Here is a 22,053-nt window from a genome sequence, read left to right on the forward strand (position 1 = left end):
GAAGGGTAAATGTTTTGGAATAATGTTAAACCATAAAGATGTATACATATACAAAATGAAATGTTGAGATAATCATGGGGAGAAGAAAAGCTAACTGTGCCAAAAATATGTGTAAATTATTCATGTAACTGATATTTGGGAGCTTGAGTTTTTTATATAATTGCCTCATTTTCTACTTAAATGATTTAATTCATGTAAAGCACTTAGAACAGTGCTTAATACATAGAAAAGCATTCAAATGTGCTATTATCATTGTTATACTATTTCATTTGGCATTCACAAAGTAGCTTTGTTGATATGGATTTAAGATTTGGACATGAGGTAGATTGAATATAGAGTAAGGAAAGTAAAAGTTATTTTGAGATAATTATGAATTTCTGGAAATTATTTTCTTATATTTAACTAATAGTTTTATCATTTTTTGTTATAAATGATCTGGGTATAATTTCAAGTTATAACTTGAAGCTTTTGAACTATGAAAGTTTTTGTAACATTAGGCAATTTTTTCCATAATCTCTAGTTATGATCTAATCTGGAATTATAGTGCTGTCCAGCATAGTAGCCACAGGGCACAGGAGGCTATTGAGTACGTGAAATATAAGTAAGAAATAATACACCGGATTTCAAAGATGGATAAAAGAATGTAAAATATCTTAATAATTTTTTAATACTGATTATATATTAAAATAATCTTTTAGATATACTGGGTTAAATATTGTTAAAATATTTAACATTGTTAAAATTTTGTGTTTTTATGTTTTTAATACGGCTACTAGAGAATTTTAAATTGCCTTATGTGACTTGAATTATATTCCTTTGAGCAGCACTGCTCTAGAAATTTCAACTTTGAGATCATCTTTTTGGAGAGAACACCTGAGATTCTAGTTCTGCTTTACCTTTTACTAGTTAACGTCATGTGTCAGTTATTTAAATTCTTTAGGTTTCAGTTTCTTCCTGTTAAATGTTAGTTCTTTTAGCTAAAATTATAACTAACAGGACCTGTTATATCTACCTCACAGAAGTATTAGGAATCAAAAGAAAGAGTTTGGCAGTTGTAGAGCGTTCTACAGGTATATGTCATTTTAAATTAAGCCCATTGGATTATATAGAAAGGTACCTGTGGTGACTTTTTAGGATCAGTGACTTACTTTTCACATTTTATTTTCCATTTTCAAAAATGTTTACTTGTTAAATTTTTTTTCAGTTGTTATGCTGTTAATATTTGAAAAGCAGTTTTATCTTTTTAAAATGCTATAGAAAACTTCCAGAATGCTGTGATAGGTTTTTTTTTTTTTAAAGCCTAGATGATGAACTGGATTCTTTTCAAGATTTGAAGCAACGAGAAAAAAAAGAAGAGTTAATTGAGAATGATCATAGAATTAGTACCTCCAAAATAACCAAACAGTCTTTTAAAGACATAGGAAAAGGTAAAAGAGATAATCATTTTAGAATAGTTACTTAAAAAGATGCTTTGTCTCAGGGCATCTGGCTGGCTCAGTAGGTAGAGCACATGACTCTTGATCTCAGGGTTATAAGTTTGAGCCCCACATTGGGTGTAGAGATTATTTAAAAATAAAATCTTTTTTTTTTTAAGTAGCTTTGTCAAGTAGAGCACATAAAGCTTATCCCATAGTTAATAACACTGGCCCTCATGTGTCTGTGTATTTCTGTGTTCTGCATTTTTGTAAGCCATGAGAGAGTAACTGTGCTTATTATTAACTAAAGGAGAAGAGAAAAATAAACTTCATTATTTTCCAGTAGTATTCCTATGCTCTCAAAATTATCAAAATAAGTTAGTCAATTGAATACTTTTTATAATTTCTTCATATTTTTTCATATCAGTATTTGTTTAGCAAGTCACTAAATACTGTGGTAGATTTGAGTAATCCTTTAATATTTTAAGACAGTACTCTAGATTACTTAAGGTATAGCTTCTTCAGGCACTTCTTTAATAACTTTCTGTGCATGTGGCTGCATGTCATAGTTTTGTCAGCATTTCAAGGAAAGAGGCAACCAGAAATGGCTTCCTCTTGGCTGCAAGACTTTGAGAACAGTGTTGCCCCTTTGATAGCCTTTGTGCATCTCTTCTGGGCATATGTTGTCTGCACACAACACACGCTCATTTCTCCCTTCCCACTCTCCTTCATCCTTTTCCTAGTCATCTCAGCATTTGAGGAAAGTGAAAAGAAATTCTGCCTGGACTTGTGTTTCTGGCTACATGTTGGATTTTCCCACTGAAAAACAATTGAAAATACAGGATAATGTAAAAAAAAAAAAGTTGAATGTATTTAAGAGTTGACATAATTAAGGAATATTTAAGCTACGGATTGTGAGATGGGAACCTAGAGAGACAAGCAAAGCAGTGAAAGTGTCTTTCACTTTAGGGGCACCTGGGTGGCTCAGTCTGTTGGGCATCTGACTTTCAATTTCAGCTAGGGTTGTGATCTCAGGGTCCTGAGATTAAGCCCAGTATAAGGCTCTGTGCTCCACTGGAGTCACCTGGGATTCTTTCTCCCTCTCCCTCTGCCCCTCCTCCCCCTCCTGCATGCAATAAATTAAAATAAATAAAATAAATAAATAAAATCTTCTAAAAAATGAAACTTTTACTTTAAGGGGATTTGCTGAACTGAGTGAAGTGAAACTTTTTTTTTTTTTAAGATTTATTTGTTTATTAGAGAGTGCGCCCGCTTGCATGCACATTTGGGGAAGGGGGAACAGAGGGAGAGGGAAAAAGAATCCCAAGTTGACTCCCTGTGGAGTGCGGAGCCCCACATGGGGCTTGATCTCACTACTCTGAGATCATGATCTATGCTGAAATCAAGAGTTGTTGCTTAACAGACTGAGCCACCGAGGCGCCCTAAAACTTTTTTCTTTGTTAAAAATTTGTGTTATTTTTTATTTTGGCTCCCTAAGGTCTGTCCAAGATGGGGAATACAATAGGAGACCCCTTTCTTAAAGCTAGGATTCCCAGGAAGGCTAATGCAAGTTAAAACCACTTCCAGTACTAACAGAAAATAAATTCTGGCAGTACAGTGTTGGCAGAGAAGTGAAGCAAGAGAAACTTGCTCATCCATTGCTTTTGGGAGAGTAAATTAATATAACCACTTTGGCAAGCAGTTTGATATCACTGGCACAGTTGAACCTGCACATGTCCCTTATGATCCAACAATGTTGCTGTTAGTCATATACCCTGGAGAAACTCTTGAACATGTGTACCAGCAGCCACATGCAAGACTGTGGAGCACCTATGTAGACAAAGAGCTCAAATACCCACCTGTAGTAGAATGTTGGCTTATAAAAATACAAAATAGGATAAAGTAGTGAAGATTTGTGAACCTGATTCAGTCATTAATACAAGAACATATTTAAAGGAGGTTATAGAAATTACATAATTACATCATTATGTAAATTAGAGACATTATATAAGGTTTAAAACCAGGCAAAATGAGGTCTTAATTTTTTTTTTTTTACCCAGATACTAAAAACTTTTAAAAAATAAAGCAATGATTAATGCTATATTTGGGTTAGTGGTTAATTTGGTTTAGAGGAGAGAAGGGAATATAATCAGGGGTTTCTGAGGTAACTTTACATTTATTTCTTGGCCTAGGCAGTTAATACATGAGTGTTTTCATGCACTTTTAAATCCATTTTGAGGGGCACCTGGGTGGCTCAGTTGTTAAGCGTCTGCCTTCGGCTCAGGTTGTGATCCCAGGGTCCTGGGATCGAGCCCCGCATTGGGCTCCTGCTCAGCGGGAAGCCTGCTTGTCCCTCTCCTACTCCCCCTGCTTGTGTTCCCTCTCTCACTGTCTCTCTGTCAAATAAATAAAACTAAAAATCTTTAAAATCCATTTTGAAATAATTTCAGACTTACGGAAAAATTGCCATAAGAGCATAGAGAATTTCTGTAAGGCCTTCACACAGATTTTCTAAATTTTAACATTTTACCACATTTGCTATGTAATTGTTTTTGCATATAATACTGATGACTTTAAAAAAAATTTTTTTTATTTAAATTCAATTTAGTTAACATATAGTGTATTAATAGTTTCATGGTTGCCTGTAACACCCAGTGCTCATTACATCAAGTGCCCTCCTTAATGCCCATCACTTAATTATCCCTTTCCCTCACCCACATCCCCTCCAGCAACCCTCAGTTTGTTACCTAGAGTTAAGAGTCTCTTATGGTCTCTTATGGTTTGCCTCCCTCTGTTTTTATCTTATTTTATTTTTCCTTTCCTTCCCCTATGTTCATCTGTTTTGTTTCTTAAATTCCACATATGAGTGAAATCATATGGTATTTGTTTTTGACTGGCTTATTTCGCTTAGCATAATACCCTATAGTTCCATCCATGTCATTGCAAATGGCAAGATTTCATCCTTTTTGATGGCTGAGTAATATTCCACTGTATTTATATACCACATCTTCTTTATATACCACATCTGTAGATGGACATCTGGGCTCTTTCCACATTTTGGCTATTGTGGACATTGCTCCTATAAACATTGAGGTGTATATGTCCCTTCGAATCACTGTTTTTGTATCCTTTGGATAAATACCTAGTAGTGCAGTTGCTGGGTCATAGGGTAGTTCTATTTTTAACTTTTTGAGGAACCTCCATACTGGAGGTTTAATACTGGAGACTTTTTACAATACTTTTAATTCATATTTAAAGTAACTCTTCCTGAAGAGTATGCTGAGAATACTTAAAACTGTAATAATTTATAATTAAATTTCTTTTGTAGCAGTTGCCCAGCCAACTAATGTGACATCAAATTCAAGAAATTGGACTGAATGTTGTAGTAATGTAAGTGACTCCCCTCTGAGACGTGTCAGCTGTTCGACATCTAAAGCACCAAAGAAGCAGAGAATACTTCCACATCAGATTAATCAGATCTATGAGGAATTGTTTCAAATACATCAGAAACTGCAGGTAAGAACTAAAAATTGAGAATTCAGATATATTTATGTTCTAAGCACTAAACATATATAAAATTTGAATACAGAGTATTTCATTTTAATTATTTTAGCTAAGCATGTCGAGATAAAGTCAAAAGGGAACAAACAAATTTATTACAATTATTGAAGGGAAAAATTTATAGCTGATGGAAAAAATAAATGGTATTTTTAAGTATAGGCATATTTCTTAGATTTCAGACTGTTTTGTGTTTTGTGTTTATTTCTATCCCATCCTTGCTTAAGAAATAAAACAATCTGCTGGTAAAGTGTACTTTTTTTTTTTAGGTTTGTTTTTTTTAGTAATCTCTACGCCCAACGTGGGGCTGAAACTCACAACCCTGAGTCACATTCTCCTCCAAGTGAGCCAGCCAAGTGCCCTTAAAGTGTGCTTTTTGAAGTAGTGTTCCTCATTCATTGTTTTAAATACGTATATGTAAGACGTTCTCTTGTCAATTCTCACCAAAATTCGATTCAGAACATTGGTCTTTATCTTCTTCGGGATTTTTTTGTTTCTAAAGGATGTACTTCATGTATTTATCAAGTGTCCACTAGGTGAGAGTACAGAAGGGAGCAAAGGTATGTGTAATACCCAGTTCCAGACGAAAATTGTTCTAGTTGGAATTCTGCTATATTTGTATACAAGGAAATAAATGTTTTTAAAAAACCAGTATCTTAAAAAAACCTCCAATATCTTCATTTTGTCTGAATAATTCAGATTATAATTACCATAGCATTTCAGAAAAAGATTATTTTGGCCTAAAATCACTGGAGAACAGTTCAGGAAGAGACATAACTTGGTACTTGACTGAGGTAAAATTTAAAGAGAAGAGGAGTGGAAGGGCATTCCAGGTGGCAAGAGTTGGGGGTGGGAGGTCTTTGGAAAGGAGTGATTTGTCAGACTGAACTTACCAGCCTGGGGAAAGAACACTCAGGCTGGCTACAACAGGTTTTTAAGCAAATGAGTGACAGCGTAATAGTGCATTGGGAAGATTTCTTTGCTAATACTTTATGAGATAAAAAAGAATAAGCAAAGTTGTAAAGATATATCATTTACTGCAAACACAGTAAAGACACATTTTTTTGAAAATGAAGTCCAGTGGATTAATCTTGTTTAATCTGTAGTCAAATCTAACTTAAAAAATTTTTTTTAGTCTTCTATTGTGTTGGTCATCATTAAGTATATACATTTTGTCAAATTTTGCAATTTCATTCATTCAGCATATGTTTGAACACTTGTTAATATGCCTTTGCATGCTTAGTGTTGAATATATAGAAGATAAAATATATATGGTTCTTGCCACACATAGCTTATTAGAGTCAATTGTGAGTACTCATATAGTTACAATTTTATAAATTTAAGTGAATAATTCAGGTATAATATGAAACCTGATTAGGATAGATTGGTAAGGTTTTCTGAGAAAGTATCATTTAACTTATACCCTGGAGGAAGAGTAGGGGATTAGCCCTACTAGACTGTGATGGTCTAGTTAGAGAAGCCCCAGAAGCATGATGATATATTCATTCAAGGAAAATGTAGTAAGTAAATGAGGATTTTTAGAGCAGGGGAGTTGCTTAATCTAATATATGCCCTTTTTTTTTTTAAGATTTTATTTATTTATTTATTTATTTATTTATTTATTATTTGACAGAGAGAGAGAGAGACCGCAAGAGCAGGAACACAAGCAGAGGGGGAGTGGGAGAGGGTAAAGCAGGCTTCCCGTGGAGCAGGGAGCCTGATGTGGGGCTCGATCCCAGGACCCTGGGATCATGACCTGAGCTGAAGGCAGACTGAACCACCCAGTTTAATGACTGAGCCACCCAGGTGCCCCAATCTAATATATGCTTAAATCAGTGGGTTGGAGAGGCATAGGTATGGAAGTTGGGAGACTGGATAGGATATCCTACTGTAATAGTGCAGGTGAGAGGTGATGGTAAGTTGGACTGGGGGGTGGCAGAGAAGTGGAATTGAATAGATTTGAGATTGCTTTTGGAGGTAAAATGGGCTAAACTTGGTGTGATGAGTTCGATGTGGTATAGGGAGAATAGGTATCTAGGATAATTTCCACATTTCTGGTTTGTACAACTTGGAAGAATGAATATAGGGGAGAAAGATCAAGATTTTAGTTTGGAATGGATTAGGTTTGAGACTTTAATGGAGACCTCATGTAAGTAAATGTATCAACTTGGCGTTTAGAACATACGTCTTGGATGGGCATCTAAATTGGGAGTCATTTACATATAGATATTTAAAGCTGTCACCAGTAAGTGAGATCTAGAGAGACGGCAGAGTGTGAAGAGATGTGGTATCGTGATGGTGTCTTGGGTTAGAATGAGGGCCTTAGGGATAAAGAGAAGTGGATGGATTCTAAACATTTTTAAAAGATGGATCCAGTAGGTCTTGGAGATTGTTTTGATGTGGGAGGTGTGCAGTAGGGTTTTAGTCAAAGATGAAATGCAGGTTTATTCTTTTGGCTGTTGGATAAATGATTCTACTTTTTGCTGAGATAGGGAACAAAACTGGAGGGAGAAGATTGTTTTTTTTGAAATTTATACCTTTAATTTTTGTGTAGGAAATAATTCCTTTATCATGAATATTATCTTTTCATTTGCAGTATTTTTCTAGGTAACAGTGATTTGGTTTTTAAAAGTTTATAAAATATTTATGACATACAGAAAAACATAGGTAATATTATAATATCAACTGTATACAGTTGCATGCCATTGCCCATATTGCATAATGCTAACATTTTATTAATAATTCTGTTTGATATTTTTAAAGGAAATAAATGTTTCGATTAGAGTTGAAACAGCCTTCCTCCATCCCATAACCTCTTCCTTTTCCCAAGGATTCAGCACTCCCTTGAAATTAGTGTGGATCCATTATGTCCTGTTTTAACACTTTTATATATTCATATATATGTATTGTTTTGAATGTTTTAAAAGGTTACATAAGTAATGACATACTGTGAATTTCTTTTTGCAACTTCCTTGCTTCATTCTTTGTTATATTTTTGAGATTTATATGTTTGGAAAATGTAGTTCTAGTTTATTCGTTTTTACTGCCTCTAAATAAACCACTATTTTTTTCTTTCTTTTTTTTTTTAGGATTTTATTTATTTATTTGAGAGAGAGAGAGTGCATGACAGGGGTGGGAGGGCAGAGGGGGAGGGAGAAGCAGCGTCCCTCAGCAGGGAGTCTGATACAGGGCTTGATCCCAGGACCCTGGGATCATGACCTGAGCTGAAAGCAGACTCTTAACTGACTGAGCCACCCAGGCATCCCTATTTATTTATTTCTATATAAATATACAGGATGGAGTTTATATTTTACAAACAGTTCTGTTTAAGTGTCCTTAACCTGTAAGAAGTAGTAGTAGCAGGTTGCTACCAAATTATTGTCCCAAGTTACCGTGCCTATTTACGTTCCCATCAGCAACATCCTGGAGTTGTCTTTCCCCCATAATATGATAGCTATCTCACTGATGTTGTAGTTTGCATTTTTTGCCTTTGAGTGTTAAATCCATTAAGATGATTCTGAGTTTAGACAGTAATGATAAGATCATATTTTTAAGCGAACCAGGATAGTAATCTATAGGTGCATACCCAAGACTTTGAGCAAACAGACCAGTTTCTGTTATATCAAATCTGAATGTTGAAAGTATATGAGATGACAACCCTGTGTCCAGGAGTTAAGTTTCAATTCTCTAGAATTCTAGGGTTCTTTGTTAAACAATATAAGCATGATAGTAGAACTTTCTGGCTTTCATCTTATGCTGAGATAAGAGAATTCCAGCAAGTTTTTGTTAACAGTTGACCAGTGGTGGGGAATCTGTTAATGATTGCATTAGAATTCATTTCTTTCAAGGCTGTGTATATCTGCCTCAGGAACTGCTGGCACTGAGATGGGTGAAGGCAGGTGTCTTGCTCCTTTTTCAGAGTAGAGGCTAGGTCCCATACAAAAAGCTTCCACATTCAGAAATGATGGTCAGAAGAAAGGTCTACTGAATCTTTTCTTTTTTTTTAGGTTTTTCTTTTAATTCCAGCTAGTTAACATAGTGTTATATTAGTTTCAGGTGTACAATATAGTGATTCAACACTTCCATACATCTTGAGCCATCTCCAAAAAAGGGAAAATGTGATGTATCTTCACAGTGGCCTGCTGAGCACTGAAGGAGATAGTGAACCTGCATCATATAGTTCCAGAACTAGGAAGTGCAAGATCAAGGCTCTGGCAGATTCATTGTCTATTGGAAGCCCACTTTCTGGTTCATAGACAGCCATCTTTTTGCTGTGTCATCAATGTTGGAAGGGCCTCTTTTTAATTTTTTTAAAGTGTACAGTTATTTTTAGAATATTTGAAGAGTTATGCTACCATCATCACAACCAATTTTAGAGTATTTTCATTATCCCAATAAGAAACCCCCTACTTATTAGATATCTCTCCTCATTAACCTCCCACCCCACCTATCTCCCCTCAGCCCTAGGCAACTATCAGTCTATTTTCTGGCTATAGATTAGCTTATTCTGGACTTTTCATATAAATGGAATCATACGTAGTGTGTGTGAAGTGTCTGGCTTCTCTCACTTAGCATGATATTTTCAAGGTTCATCCATGTTGCAGCATGTATCAGAATTTTATTCCTTTTTATAACTGAATAATCCATTATATAGATATACCACATTTTCCTTTTTTTCCATCAGTTGATGGACATGTGGGTTTCCACTTTTTGGCTATTATGACTAATGCTATGAACACTCATGTTTAAGTTTTGTTTGGATATGTACTTTCATTTCTTTTTGGTGTATATGAAGGAGTGGAATTGCTGGGTCTTATGGTAGCTCTTTGTTTAACTTTGAGGAATTTTTAAGACCGTTTTCCAATATGACTGCACCATTTTACATTCTCACCAATAACGTACGAGGGTTCCAGTTCCTTCACGTCATTGACAACATTTGTTGTCTGTCTTTTTGATTCTTGCCATCCTAGTGGGTGTGAAGTGACACCTCATTGTGGTTTTGACTTGCATGTCCCTGATGGCTAGTTGAATTCAGTTTGGACATGTTTATTTTGTGCTAGCTGAAAGCATACAGGTGAGGATATTCAGTAGGAAGTTTGGACTTGAGTTTGGAGCTTAGGAGAAAGAGCTGAGCAATTGTAGGTTGGGATCAGTTAGCATATACACGGTAATTTAGCCATTGAGTGGAGGGAAGTAAGCAGAGAGAATGAGAAGATGTGAAGGGAAGTGACTTAAGCCCAAATCCTGAGGAACATTAGTAGTTAAATGACAGTAAAGGAAGCAGAGCCCGCAAAGGATGTTGAGAAAATGTGGCCAGAGAGTGAGGTGGAAAACCAAGAGAATGTGGTGTCATGGAGTCCAAAGAAAGATTATTTTAAATTGGAAGAAAGGGCCTATCGTATAAAATGCTGTTGAGAGACTCAATAAAATTAGGACTGAAAGTGACCTTCAGATGTAGTAGGGGGATGCTGGCGGAGGCCAGATTGAAGTAAATTGAGGAGTGATTGGGAAATAAAGAGGGCTCAGCAGGTGTAGACAAAGTGTTAAAGAATTTTGTGAAAGGGAGGCACTTAGTGGGTGTGGTCAAGAGCAACTCCATTTCAGATGAGATTGGAGATTTTAAAAATATTAGAGGGATTTCAGCACAGCAGTGTCCAAAGAAGGCAGAAGGCAATGAGATCCTGAGTCTGCCTTTGTAATGGGGGGGAAGGAGAGACCTGTGTGTCTTGAGGGCAGGAGGTTGGTGTTTCCTTCTGCTGTCTTCTATTTTTCCTGTGAAGTTAGAGACCGAGGCTGTCTGCACAGAATCATGTAGGAGGTGAGGTGTTCAAAATAAAGAATGGAGAAGGTTTGAAATATAGGCACTGTGGAGAGTAGGAGACAGAGAACGAACCATGAAAATAAAAAACACTTTCTGGACTGCATTGAGAATCTGGTAGAGGTTCCCTGAATTTACAATAGTACAACTTTTTCTGGTGTGTTTTCTCCATTGGTATCGAGCAGTGTGGCATTGGGGTTAGTGCTAATAATGCAGGGCTGGGGTCTTTTAGCCCAAGTGAAGGACGGGGAGGGGAGGGGGTGGAGAGTATAGGGAAAAGAACAGACGGTGAAGTTGAAGTGGAGCATGGAATTGAAGCTGGATAGGGGATTATTCCACATAGTACAGATGCATTTTGGACCCCAAATTCTCTAGAGTCCTCATAGTGGAATCTCACTATGGTGTCACGTCATTTTGCAACAAGATAGAATTTCTGTGCAAGCTTACTTGCTGTGGTAGTCTAGCTGTTACTGTAATCCAGATTTTACTTACACACATGTAGTCCTAAACACCATTTGATTAAGCTAAAACCTCAGTAAATAAAACGTAATTTGTAGAATTTGTGAATGTATTTTCTAAAAACACTTGAATCTGACATTTTAATACAGTGTGAAACTGCAGCACAACAGGAGTTTGCTGAAGAACTTCAAAAGCGGGAATGTTTTTTAGTTGAAAGAGAACAACTACTTTTCAGACATGAAACTGCTTTGAGTAAAATTAAAGGTGTTGAAGAAGAGGTTCTTACAAGATTTCAGATTATAAAGGAGGTAACTATATAGCTTTTGATTTCAGAGTAATGTGATTTCTGTTTTTCTTAATTTAGATTCACTAGTAATTAGCATTTTGCCACATTTGCTTAATTTCTTCTCTACTCCCCCTTCCCCCCACATAGTTTTACCTGGACCATTTGAAACTAACTTGCAAAAATCATGACTCAGCACCCCTAAATACTTCTTTAGTATTATCAGTGCTTAATTTTAGGACTTTGTGTCTCCTAAGCATAAGGATATTTGCCACATCGTTATCATATTAGGAAATTAATGCTAATTGAATAATTTAACTTAATATACTGTCTGCATTCACTTTCCCAACTGGGTCTTAAGATTTTTTTTTTAAGATTTTATTTATTTATTTGAGAGAGAGAAAGTGTGCGTGCCAAGTGTGAGCAGGAGAGGCAGAGACTCTCAAGCTGACTCCCCGCTGAGCATGGAGCCTGCCATAGCGATTGAGGTGAAACTGAGAGTCAGATTCTTAACCGACTGAGACACCCAGGTGCCCCATTGTCCTGAAATCTTTTATTGCTTGTTTTATTTTCTGATCAAGTAACTAGATAGAATTCATGCATTATACTTGATATTTGTATCTTTTTATCTAGTGCAGTCAACCATTTTTTGTGAGACTTTTCTTTGAAGATTCCAGGCCAGCAGTTTTATGGAGTATGTCATGTTCTGGATTTGCTTGATTGTTTCCTAAGGATTTTTTCAGGTTGAATATTTTTATCAAGGACATTATCTAGGTGGTAGGGTATACTTTGTTTCATATCAACAGATACATTACTATATGTGTAACTTAAATAGAGTAAATTTCATTCTGTTTTGAAAAATGCATATAGTCTTATAATCACCACCATAATCCCAATAAAGAATAATTTTAGCACCCCAAAAATTACCTTATACTCCTTTGTAGTTATCCCTCCCTGCCCCTAGTACCCCCACACCCTGCTAGTAACCACTGACCTATTTTCTGTCCCTGTACTTCTGCCTTTTCCCAGAATGTCATGTAAATAGAATCATGATTTTTTTTTTTTTGTCTGGTTTTCAGCAGCCATTTAATTATGAGGTATCTCCACATGCTTTTCTTTGAGTTTATCCTGTTTGGGGTTCACTGAACATCTTGGCTTTGTAAATTAATGTCTTTCACCAAATTTGGGACGTTTTCAACCAGTATTTCTTCTTATTTTTTATGTTTCAATGCTTTCTCCTCCTGTGTCTCCAGTGATTTATATGTTAGGTCTTTTGCTGTTATACCACAGACTGCTGAGGCTTTGCTCCTTTTTCCTCATCTGTTTCTTCTGTGTTCTTCAGATTTGATAATGTCTATTATCTACCATTAAGTTCATTGTTTCTTCTTTCATTTCCATGTTGCTACTGGGATCATCTAGTGAATTTTTTATTTCTGGTATTTTAATGTTCTAAAATTGCTAATTATGTTCTTTTAAAAATTATGTTTAATTTTCCTTATGAGAATTTTTATCTTTCCATTTGCATTCATTTGTATTTACCTCAGGGAACATAACGTAAAAATTCAGCATCTGGGTCATGTAAGGATTGGCATTTCTCTTGAGACTTAAGTCACATTTTTCTGGTTCTTTATATATTCAGTGACTTTTGGATTGTATTTGGGACCTTTTGGATATTGTACAGATTCTGGATCTGGTTATAAGCCTCTGGAGACTGTTTATTTTTTTAAGTAGTCAGCCCAGTTGAGTTGTTTATTTATAAATTAAAGTATAGTTGACATACATTATGTTAGTTTCAGATGTACAACATAGTGATTTGACATTTATATGCATTATGAAATGCTCACCATGTTAAATTAGTTACCATCTGTCACTGTATAATGCTGTTACAGTATTATTGACTATATTCTCTATGCTATACTTTACATCCCTGACTTTTTTTTTAACTGGAAATTTGTACCTTTTGACCACCTTCACCCGTTTTGCCCACCACCGCCCACCTCCCTCCCATGGTGGCAGCCACACCAGTTCTTTCTTTTATGAGTCTCTGTTTTGTTTGTTCATTTGTTTTGTTTTTAGATTTCATGTAAAAGTGAAGTCAGCAGTGATTGTCTTTCTCTGAATTATTTCACTTAGCATAATACCCTCAATGTTCCTTCATGTTGTCACAGATGGCAAAATTTCATTCTCTTTTACATCTGAGTAATATTTCACTGTGTATTTGTACCACATCTTTATCCATTTATCTATCAGTGAACACCTAGGTTTCCTCCATATCTTGGGTGTTGTAAATAATGCTACAGTGAACATAGGTGTGCATATATCTTTTGGAATTCGTGTTTTCATTTTCTTTAGGTAAATGCCCAGAAGTGGAGTTGCAGGATCATATGGTAGATCTATTTTTAATTTTTTGAGAAACCTCCGTGTGTTTCCCAGAGTGACTGCACCGATTTATATTCCCACCAACAGTGCATGAGGTTTCCCTTTCTCCACATCCTTGCCAACACTTGTTATTTCTTGTGTTTTTGATACAAGCCATTCTGACTGTTGTAAGGTGATATCTCGTGGTTTTGATTTGCATTTCCCTGATGATTAGTGAAGTTGAGCAATTTTTCATGTACCTTTTGGCCATCAGTATATCTTCCTTGGAAAAATATCTGTTCAGGTCCACTTCCCTTTTTTTTTTTTTTGCACTAGAAGCATTTTATTATAGACAAATGAGTTATAGCATTTTAAGGTGTACATTTGAATTTTAAACTAGTTTAAGAATATTACTGTGTAAAGTAGAAGCTAAAACACTGGAGTAGTAACGTTGATAAATAACTCTGTGTTTACCATAAATGGTCTGCACACACTCTGCAATGAACAGAACTGGGTCTGGTGGGTCCATCGATGCAGCCTGATGTTTCAAATCAATGGAGGCACTTCAGGGTTATCTTCAAAGTTGGGATCTTCCTCACTTGCTGTAATTTTGGGTTCAGATTGAACTCTTTGGGGCCTGTGTTTTTTCTCTTGAACTATGTTAGCCACATAGGGAAGGAATGCTTGCTAGGATCTACTTCTAGTTTCTCAATTTGCTTGCTTCTTTGGTTTGTGTGCTCTCTGCTGCTGTCCAAGGTACTTTCCCCAGGCTTTTTTTTTTTTTTTTTTTTCCCATTTTTTAATTGGATTCTTTATTTTGTTGTTGAGTTGTATGAGTTCTTTATATATTTTGAATATTAACTAGTATCCAAATATATTTTGGATATATCATTTGCAAATATTTTCTCCTATTCAGTAGGCTGCTTTTTTGCTTTATTGATGGTTTCCTTCACTGTGCAAAAACTTTTTAGTTTGATGTAGATCGAATTGTGGTTTTTTTCTCCAATTGTTTATTTTTGTTTTTGTTGTCCTTGCCTGAAGAGACAGTCCAAAAATATATTTCTAAGACTGATGTCCAGGAGTTTATTACCATTGTTTTATTTTAGGAGTTTTTTGGTTTCAGGTCTTAGATTTAGGTCTTTAATTCATTCTGAGTTTATTTTTGTATATAGTATGAGAAAGTGGTCCAGTTTCTTTAGTATGTAGCTGTTCAGTTTTTCCAGCACCATTTATTAAAGAGACTGTCTTTTCCCCATTGTATAATGTTTCCCCCTTTGTAGTAGATGACTTTACCATATAAGCATGAGTTTATTTCTAGGCTCTCTGTTCTGTTCTGTTCTGTTGATCTCCACGTTAGTTTTTGTGCCAGCACTATACTGTTTTGATAACTATAGCTTTGTGGTTAAGTTGGAAATCTGGGAGTATGATACCTCCAGGTTTGTTCTTCTTTCCCAAGGTTGCTTTGGCTATTTGGGGTCTTTTGTGGTTCAAACAAATTTTAGTATTCTTTGTTCTAATTAAGTGAAAAATGCTGTTGGCATTTTTGGTAAGGATTGCATTGAATCTGTAGATTACTTCAGGTAGTATGGAAATTTTAACAGTATTATTTGTTCTAATCCATGAGCATGGTATATCTTCCCATTTATTTGTGACATCTTCAATTTCTTTCATTAATGCCTTATAGTTTTCAGAATACAGGTGTTTCACCTCTGTAGTTAAATTACTTCCTAGGTATTTTTATTGGTTTTGATGCAATTGTAAATGAGATTGTTTTCTTAATTTCTCTTTCTGCTACTTTGGTATTAGTATAGAAACAACTGATTTCTGTATATTAATTTTGTATTCTGCAACTTTACTGAATTCACATATTAGTTCTAATAGTTTTTGGTGAATTCTTTAGGGTTGACTATACATAATATGTTGTCATTTGCAAATAGTGACAAGTTTTACTTCTTCCTTCCCAACTTGGATGCCTTTTCTTTTTCCTCTCTAATTGCTTTGGTTAGGTCTTCCAATGCTATGTTGAATAAAAGTGGTGAAAGTAGGCATTCTAGTCTTGTTTCTAATCTTAGAATAAAAGCTTTCAACATTTCACCATTGAGTATGATGTTAGCTGTAGCTTTCTCATATATGGCCTTTATTATGTTGAAGTATGTGCCCTCTATACTCACGTTGTTAATAGTTTTAATCATGAATGGATGTTGCCTTTTGACAAATGTTTTTTCTGCATCTGTTGAGATGGTCATATGATTTTTATCCTTCATTTTGTTAATGTGCCATATCACATTGATTTGCGAATATTGAACCATTCTTGCATCCCTGGAATATATCAGGGTCATGCTGGCCTCACCTCACAGAATGAATTTGTCCTTCCTCTTTTTTTTTTTTTTTTAAAGATTTTATTTATTTGAGAGAGAAAGAATGAGACAGAGAGAGCATGAGAGGGGGGAGTGTCAGTGGAAGAAGCAGACTCCCGCTGAGCAGGGAGCCCGATGTGGGACTTGATCCCAGGACTCCAGGATCATGCCCTGAGCCAAAGGCAGTCGTTTAACCAACTGAGCCACTCAGGTGCCCCGTTTGTCCTTCCTCTTAAATAATTTTGTAATAGTTGGGAGAAGGATAGGTATGAACTCTTCTTTGAATGTTTGATAGAATTCACCTGTGAAGACATCTGTTTATTGGGCATTTTTTGATTACTAATTCAGTTTCATTTCTAGTAATTGATCTGTTCAGATTTTCTATTTCTTCCTGATTCAATCTTGGAAGAGTGTATGTTTCTAGGAATTTATCCATTTCTTCTAGGTCATACAAGTTTTTAGCATATAATTTTTAATAATAGTCTCTTATGAGTCTTTGTATTTCTGTTGTGTCAGTTGAAACTTCTCTTTAATTTCGGACTTTATTTTTTTGAGTCCTCTCTTTTTTTCTTGGTGTACCTGGCTGTAGGTTTTTGTTCTTTTTAAATAACCTCATAATTTTGTTCATTTTTTCTATTCTAATTCTATTTTCTACCGGTTTTTAAAGTCTGTTTCATTTGTTTCTGCTCTGATATTTATTTGATCTTTCCTTCTGTGACCTTGGGCTTTGTTTGTTGTTCTTTTTCTAGTTCCTTTAGGTGTGAGGTTAGATTGTTTGAGATTTTTCTTGTTTCTTGAGGTCGGCCTGTAATACTGTAAATCTCCCTCTTAAAACTTCTTTTGCTGTGTCCCAAAGATTTTGGAATGATGTGTTTCCATATTCGTTTGTCTCAGGTATTTTTTGATTTCCTCTGTTTCTTTGTTGATCCACTGGTTATTTAGTAATATGTTGTTAAACCTTCATGTGTTTGTGTTTTTCCATTTTTCTTGTAATTGATCTCCAGTTTCATGCCACTATGTTTGGAAAAGTATGTTTCCATGTGCACTTGAAAAGAATGTGTATTCTGCTGTTTTTGGATAGAGTGCTCTGTATATATCTGTTAAGTCCATCTGATCTAATGTGTTGTTCAGAATCAAGTTTTCTTTCTGACGTTCTGTCTCGATGATCTATCCATTGATGTAAGTGGGGTGACAAAGTCCCCAGCTGTTATTATATTTCCATCAATTTCCCTTAATGTCTTTAGGTACTCCTATGTTGGGGGAATAGGTATTTATAATTGTTATTTCCTCGAGTTGGATTGATCCCTTTATCACTATGTAGTGCCCTTTTTTGTCTGTTACAGTCTTTATTTTAAAGTCTGTTTTGTCTGATGTAAGTATTACTACCCCAGCTTTTTTTTTTTCATTTCCATTCATATGGAATATCTTTTTACATCTCTTCACTTTGTCTGTACGTGTCTTTAGGTCTGATGTTAGTCTCTTGACTGGGTTTTATTTTTTAATCCATTCACTCACCTTGTCTTTTTGTTGGAGCATTGAGTTCATTTACAGGTATGTACTTATTGCAATTTTGTTGTTTTCTGTTTGTTTTTATAGTGTTTCTCTCTACCTTTATTCTCTTGTTCTCTTCCTTTGTAGTTGGATAGCTTTCCTTAGTGTTATATTTGGCTTCCTTTCTCTTTATTTTTTGTATATCTGTTACAGGTTTTTGGTTGGTAGTTAACATGAGGTTCAAATATAACACCCTATGTATATAGCACTCTATTTTAAATTGATAGTCACTTAGATTTGAACACATTCTAAAAGTAATACATTTTACTCCCTCCCATCCACATTTTATGTATTTGACATTTTAATTTTGTGTATCCTTTAACTAAATATTATAACTATAGTTGATTTTATTTTATTTATTTATTTATTTATTTTTTAAGATTTTATTTACTTATTTGAGAGAGAGAGAAAGCATGAGGTGGGGAGGGTCAGAGGGAGAAGCAGACTCCTCGCTGAGCAAGGAGCCCGATGCGGGACTCGATCCCGGGACTCCAGGATCATGACCTGAGCCGAAGGCAGTCGCTTAACCAACTGAACCACCCAGGCGCCCATAACTATAGTTGATTTTAATACTTTTGTTTTTTACCTTCATACTAGCTTTATAACTGATACACTACCTTTATTATATGTTTACTTTTTTTTTTTTTTTTTAAAGATTTTATTTATTTATTTGAGAGAGCGAGAATGAGAGAGAGTACATGAGAGGGGGGAGGGTCAGAGAGAGAAGCAGGCTCCTCGCCGAGCAGGGAGCCCGATGCGGGACTCAATCCCGGGACTCCAGGATCATGACCTGAGCCGAAGGCAGTCGCTTAACCAACTGAGCCACCCAGGCGCCCCTATATGTTTACTTTTTCCAGTGAAATGTTTTAATAATTTTTTTTTACTTCTAGTTAGGGCTCCTTTATTTCCATTTAAGGAAATTCCTTTAACATTTCTTGTGGGGTTTGTTTAGTGGTGATGAACTCCTTTAACTTTTGTTTGTTTTGGAAACCCTATCTCTTCTTCAGTTCTGAGTAATAGTCTTATAATAATCTTAGTAATAACCTTGTGGGGTAGGGTATTCTTGTTTACAACCATGAAGGTTTTTTTAATTTAAGCACTTTGAATATGTCATGCCACTCCCTTCCAGCCTGTGAAAAATCAACTGATAATCTTATAAGTGTTCCCTTTCTTATTTATTTATTTAAGAGAGAATGTGCACGCACATGCTTTGGGGGAGGAGCACAGGGAGAGGAAGAGAGAATCTCAAGCAGACTCCCTGCTGAGTCCAGAGCCCAACATGGGGCTTGATCCCATGACCCTGAATTCATGACCTGGGCTGAAATCAAGAGTCGGATGCCCAACCGACTGAGCCACTTAGGTGCCCTTAAGGGTTCCCTTTCATGTAACTAGTTGCTTTTTTCTTGCTTCTTTTAAGATTATCTTTTTAACTTTAATTTTTGATATTTTAATTATTATGATTCTTCCTATGGACCTCTTTGGGTTCATCTTGTTTGGGGCTCTCTGTACTTCCTGGACCTGGATGTCTGTTTCCTTCTCCAGGTTAGAGTAGTTTTTAACGGTTCTTCAAATAATTTTTCTACCTATTTCTTTCTCTCTTCTCCTTATGTACTCTTATAATGCAGTTGTTAATATACCTGATGTTGTTCTAGAGGTCCCTTAATCTATTTTCATATTCTTTGCTGTTTAATTTGGATGATTTCCACTACCCTGTCTTCCAGATTGCTGATCTCTGTTCTTCTGCATCCTCTAATCTGCTGTTGATTATCTTTAGTGTATTTTTTAGTTCAGTTATTATATTCTTCATCCTTTATTGGTTCTTTTTTTATATTTTCTGTCTCTGTTGAGGTTCTCACTGAATTCATCCATTTTTCTCCCCAAAGTAGAATAACTTTATGACCATTACTTTGAATTCTTTATCAGGTCGATTGTTTATCTCTGTTTCATTTAGTTCTTTTCCTGAGATTTTTTTTCTCGTTCTTTTGTTCATAACATATTCCTCTGTCTTCTCATTTTGTCTGACTCTCTGTTTTTGTGTATTAGGTAAAACAGTTACGTCTCCTTGCATTGAAAGTATGGGCCTTCAGTAGAAGGTGATATGTGGGGCCCAGAAGTACAATCCCCTGGTCACCAAATCCAGGTACTCCAGGGCTGTCCCCTGTGTGTGTCCTCCACTTGTGATTGGGGTACAATTCCTGCTGGTACAGTTGAGAACGGGACTGTGCCCTGGGCCAGCATCTGGCTATAGTGCCTGGCCATGACTACTGCAGGTGCATTGGTGGTTGGGGCTGGTCAGCATGCTGGCTGAGAGTCCCTCCTATGACTGCTGCCTGTGGGGGTGACTTATGACGCTGGCTCCCCCTCCCTGGGACAAAAGTTCCTTTGAACGGTTGCCCATCCTGACTAAGGATGCCCACTAGGTGTGTCAGGGTGGGTGCTGCTGAGATTGCCTGCCAGGTGTAGTGGGTCAGGAGAGTTGCCTGCTTGGTTAGGTGGGAAGGGTGGGGTGGATCTGCAGGGGAATGCCAGAGTGAGGTGAGCAGTGCTAGCAAGGTAGATGGAGAGTGTTAAAACTGGCACCCACTGGCATTGGAACAGCTAGGCTGAAGGAGGGCCCCAAAATGGCATCCCATGGCTTTTTCTCCTAGAGAAATTTCCTGTAGATCCCTGCTTCTCTGGCACACATGCTAAAATTAGTAGATATCCCTTATATATGGTGCAGGCACTTTTCACACTGCTGCCTGTATGGTGGGTCTTCAAGTGAGTGAGATTGTGTACAGACCCTTTCAGTGTGGAGTTTTGGTTTCTTACTAGCTTGCAGCTCTCCAGGAATTAAGTCATACGAATTTTTCAATGCTCCTGGATTTATGCCCTGCTGATTTTCAAAGCCAGATGTTATGGGGACTTCTCTTCCTAGTGCAGATCCCCAGGGCAAGGGTGGGAGTGTGCCTCATATGGGGCTTGAACCCCAACACTCCTTAGAACCTCCATATCTGTGCTATCCCTCCTGCTTGTGGGTTGCTGTGCCAGGGTTTGTTTCCTGACCAGATTGTATTTCTGCCTCTCCCATCCTTCTTAATGTCCCTGTTTCTTTGTATCTTTACCTGTGGAAGAGCTGTTCTGCTAGCCTTCAGGTTATTCTCAGAGGGGGTTTTCTCTATTAGTTGCAGCCTTGGTGTGTTCACAGGAAGAGGTGAGCTCAGGATCTTCATACTCCATTTTCCCTACTCCATCCTAATTAGGTATAGGCCAAAATTCTTTCTCACCTCAGTTCAGTTTTCAGAGCTTTTATGATGTTGCTTCATAGATGTCTTGTGCATGTGCCACTTAGGTTAGTCTGATACTCAGGCAGTGTGACATGATCTTAGTTCAGTTCTCAAGACCTGTATTATGGTGCTCTGTGTCTTTCCCATGCTCACAGAATTTGGGGGTTAGTCTGAGACTTGGGTAGTATTTTTAAACTGAGCTCTGATCTCTCCATGTTTGCTCTGCTGCTTTTGTGGTTAGGCGGCTTAGGGTTTAGCCAGATTTCTACGAGTTTATGTACACCAGAATGAAAACATGTTCTTTCTGAGTCTATTCTCTCTTCTCTGAGATACTCCCCACATTCCTTGGCTCACAGTGGCCGTTTTCCTAGCTTCCCTGGGTGGAAAGGTGGAGTTTCTCTCAGAGTTTTAGCAGCCTGTACTTCAGCTGCACTTAAGTAGCCAGAGGCCTGTGTTGGGGCAAGACTACTAGAGAAAAGAAAAAACAGAAACCCTGGAAACTTCGCCCTCTTGAGGGTTGCTTCTCCACATTTTCACTCCTTTTTACAACTCCCTGTTTCTGTTTACTTTTTACAGTCCTTAGGGTAGTCACTTTTTGTGTTTAGTCTAAGATTTTTAGTTGTAATCAGTAACAGAACTAGAGTGTAGTGGGCTTATTTTGCCATTCTGGAAATGGGACTCATATCCTATATTTTTAGTATCTTTGGATTTGGAAAAATTTGGAGAAAGAGAATATTAACCTAATGTTTGAAATAACCGTATTTGTGACTATATACTAAGTTATTTAAAGAATCATTTAATGTAATAATAAAATTACATGAAGCTAATGTTTTCACATGATTGGATTTTTAGAAAGGGCAGAAAAAGAAATGCTTGGATTCTCAAGAGGTTTTCCTCCTTGATTTATTCTTGAATTTTTTTCTCTTGAGATTTGTCTGTTATTCTTACTAAGTGTAAAGATAACAGCCTTATTTTAATGGTACCTATA

The 22,053-nt window shown here is 36.4% G+C and overlaps 1 protein-coding gene across 1 annotated transcript in view; it reads left to right on the top strand.

The window, feature by feature from the left end:
- CCDC138 (coiled-coil domain containing 138) overlaps window positions 1–22,053 on the top strand; it is a 186,003-nt gene that overhangs the window by 4,327 nt on the left and 159,623 nt on the right. Inside the window, exons 4-6 of the mRNA XM_044919023.1 lie at window positions 1,300–1,427; window positions 4,747–4,931; window positions 11,400–11,558. Coding sequence (XP_044774958.1) covers window positions 1,300–1,427; window positions 4,747–4,931; window positions 11,400–11,558 — 472 coding nt within the window. The remainder of the gene's footprint in view (window positions 1–1,299; window positions 1,428–4,746; window positions 4,932–11,399; window positions 11,559–22,053) is intronic.

This window comes from Neomonachus schauinslandi, chromosome 10 (assembly GCF_002201575.2).
Source record: "Neomonachus schauinslandi chromosome 10, ASM220157v2, whole genome shotgun sequence".
Taxonomy (NCBI): Eukaryota; Metazoa; Chordata; class Mammalia; order Carnivora; family Phocidae; genus Neomonachus; species Neomonachus schauinslandi.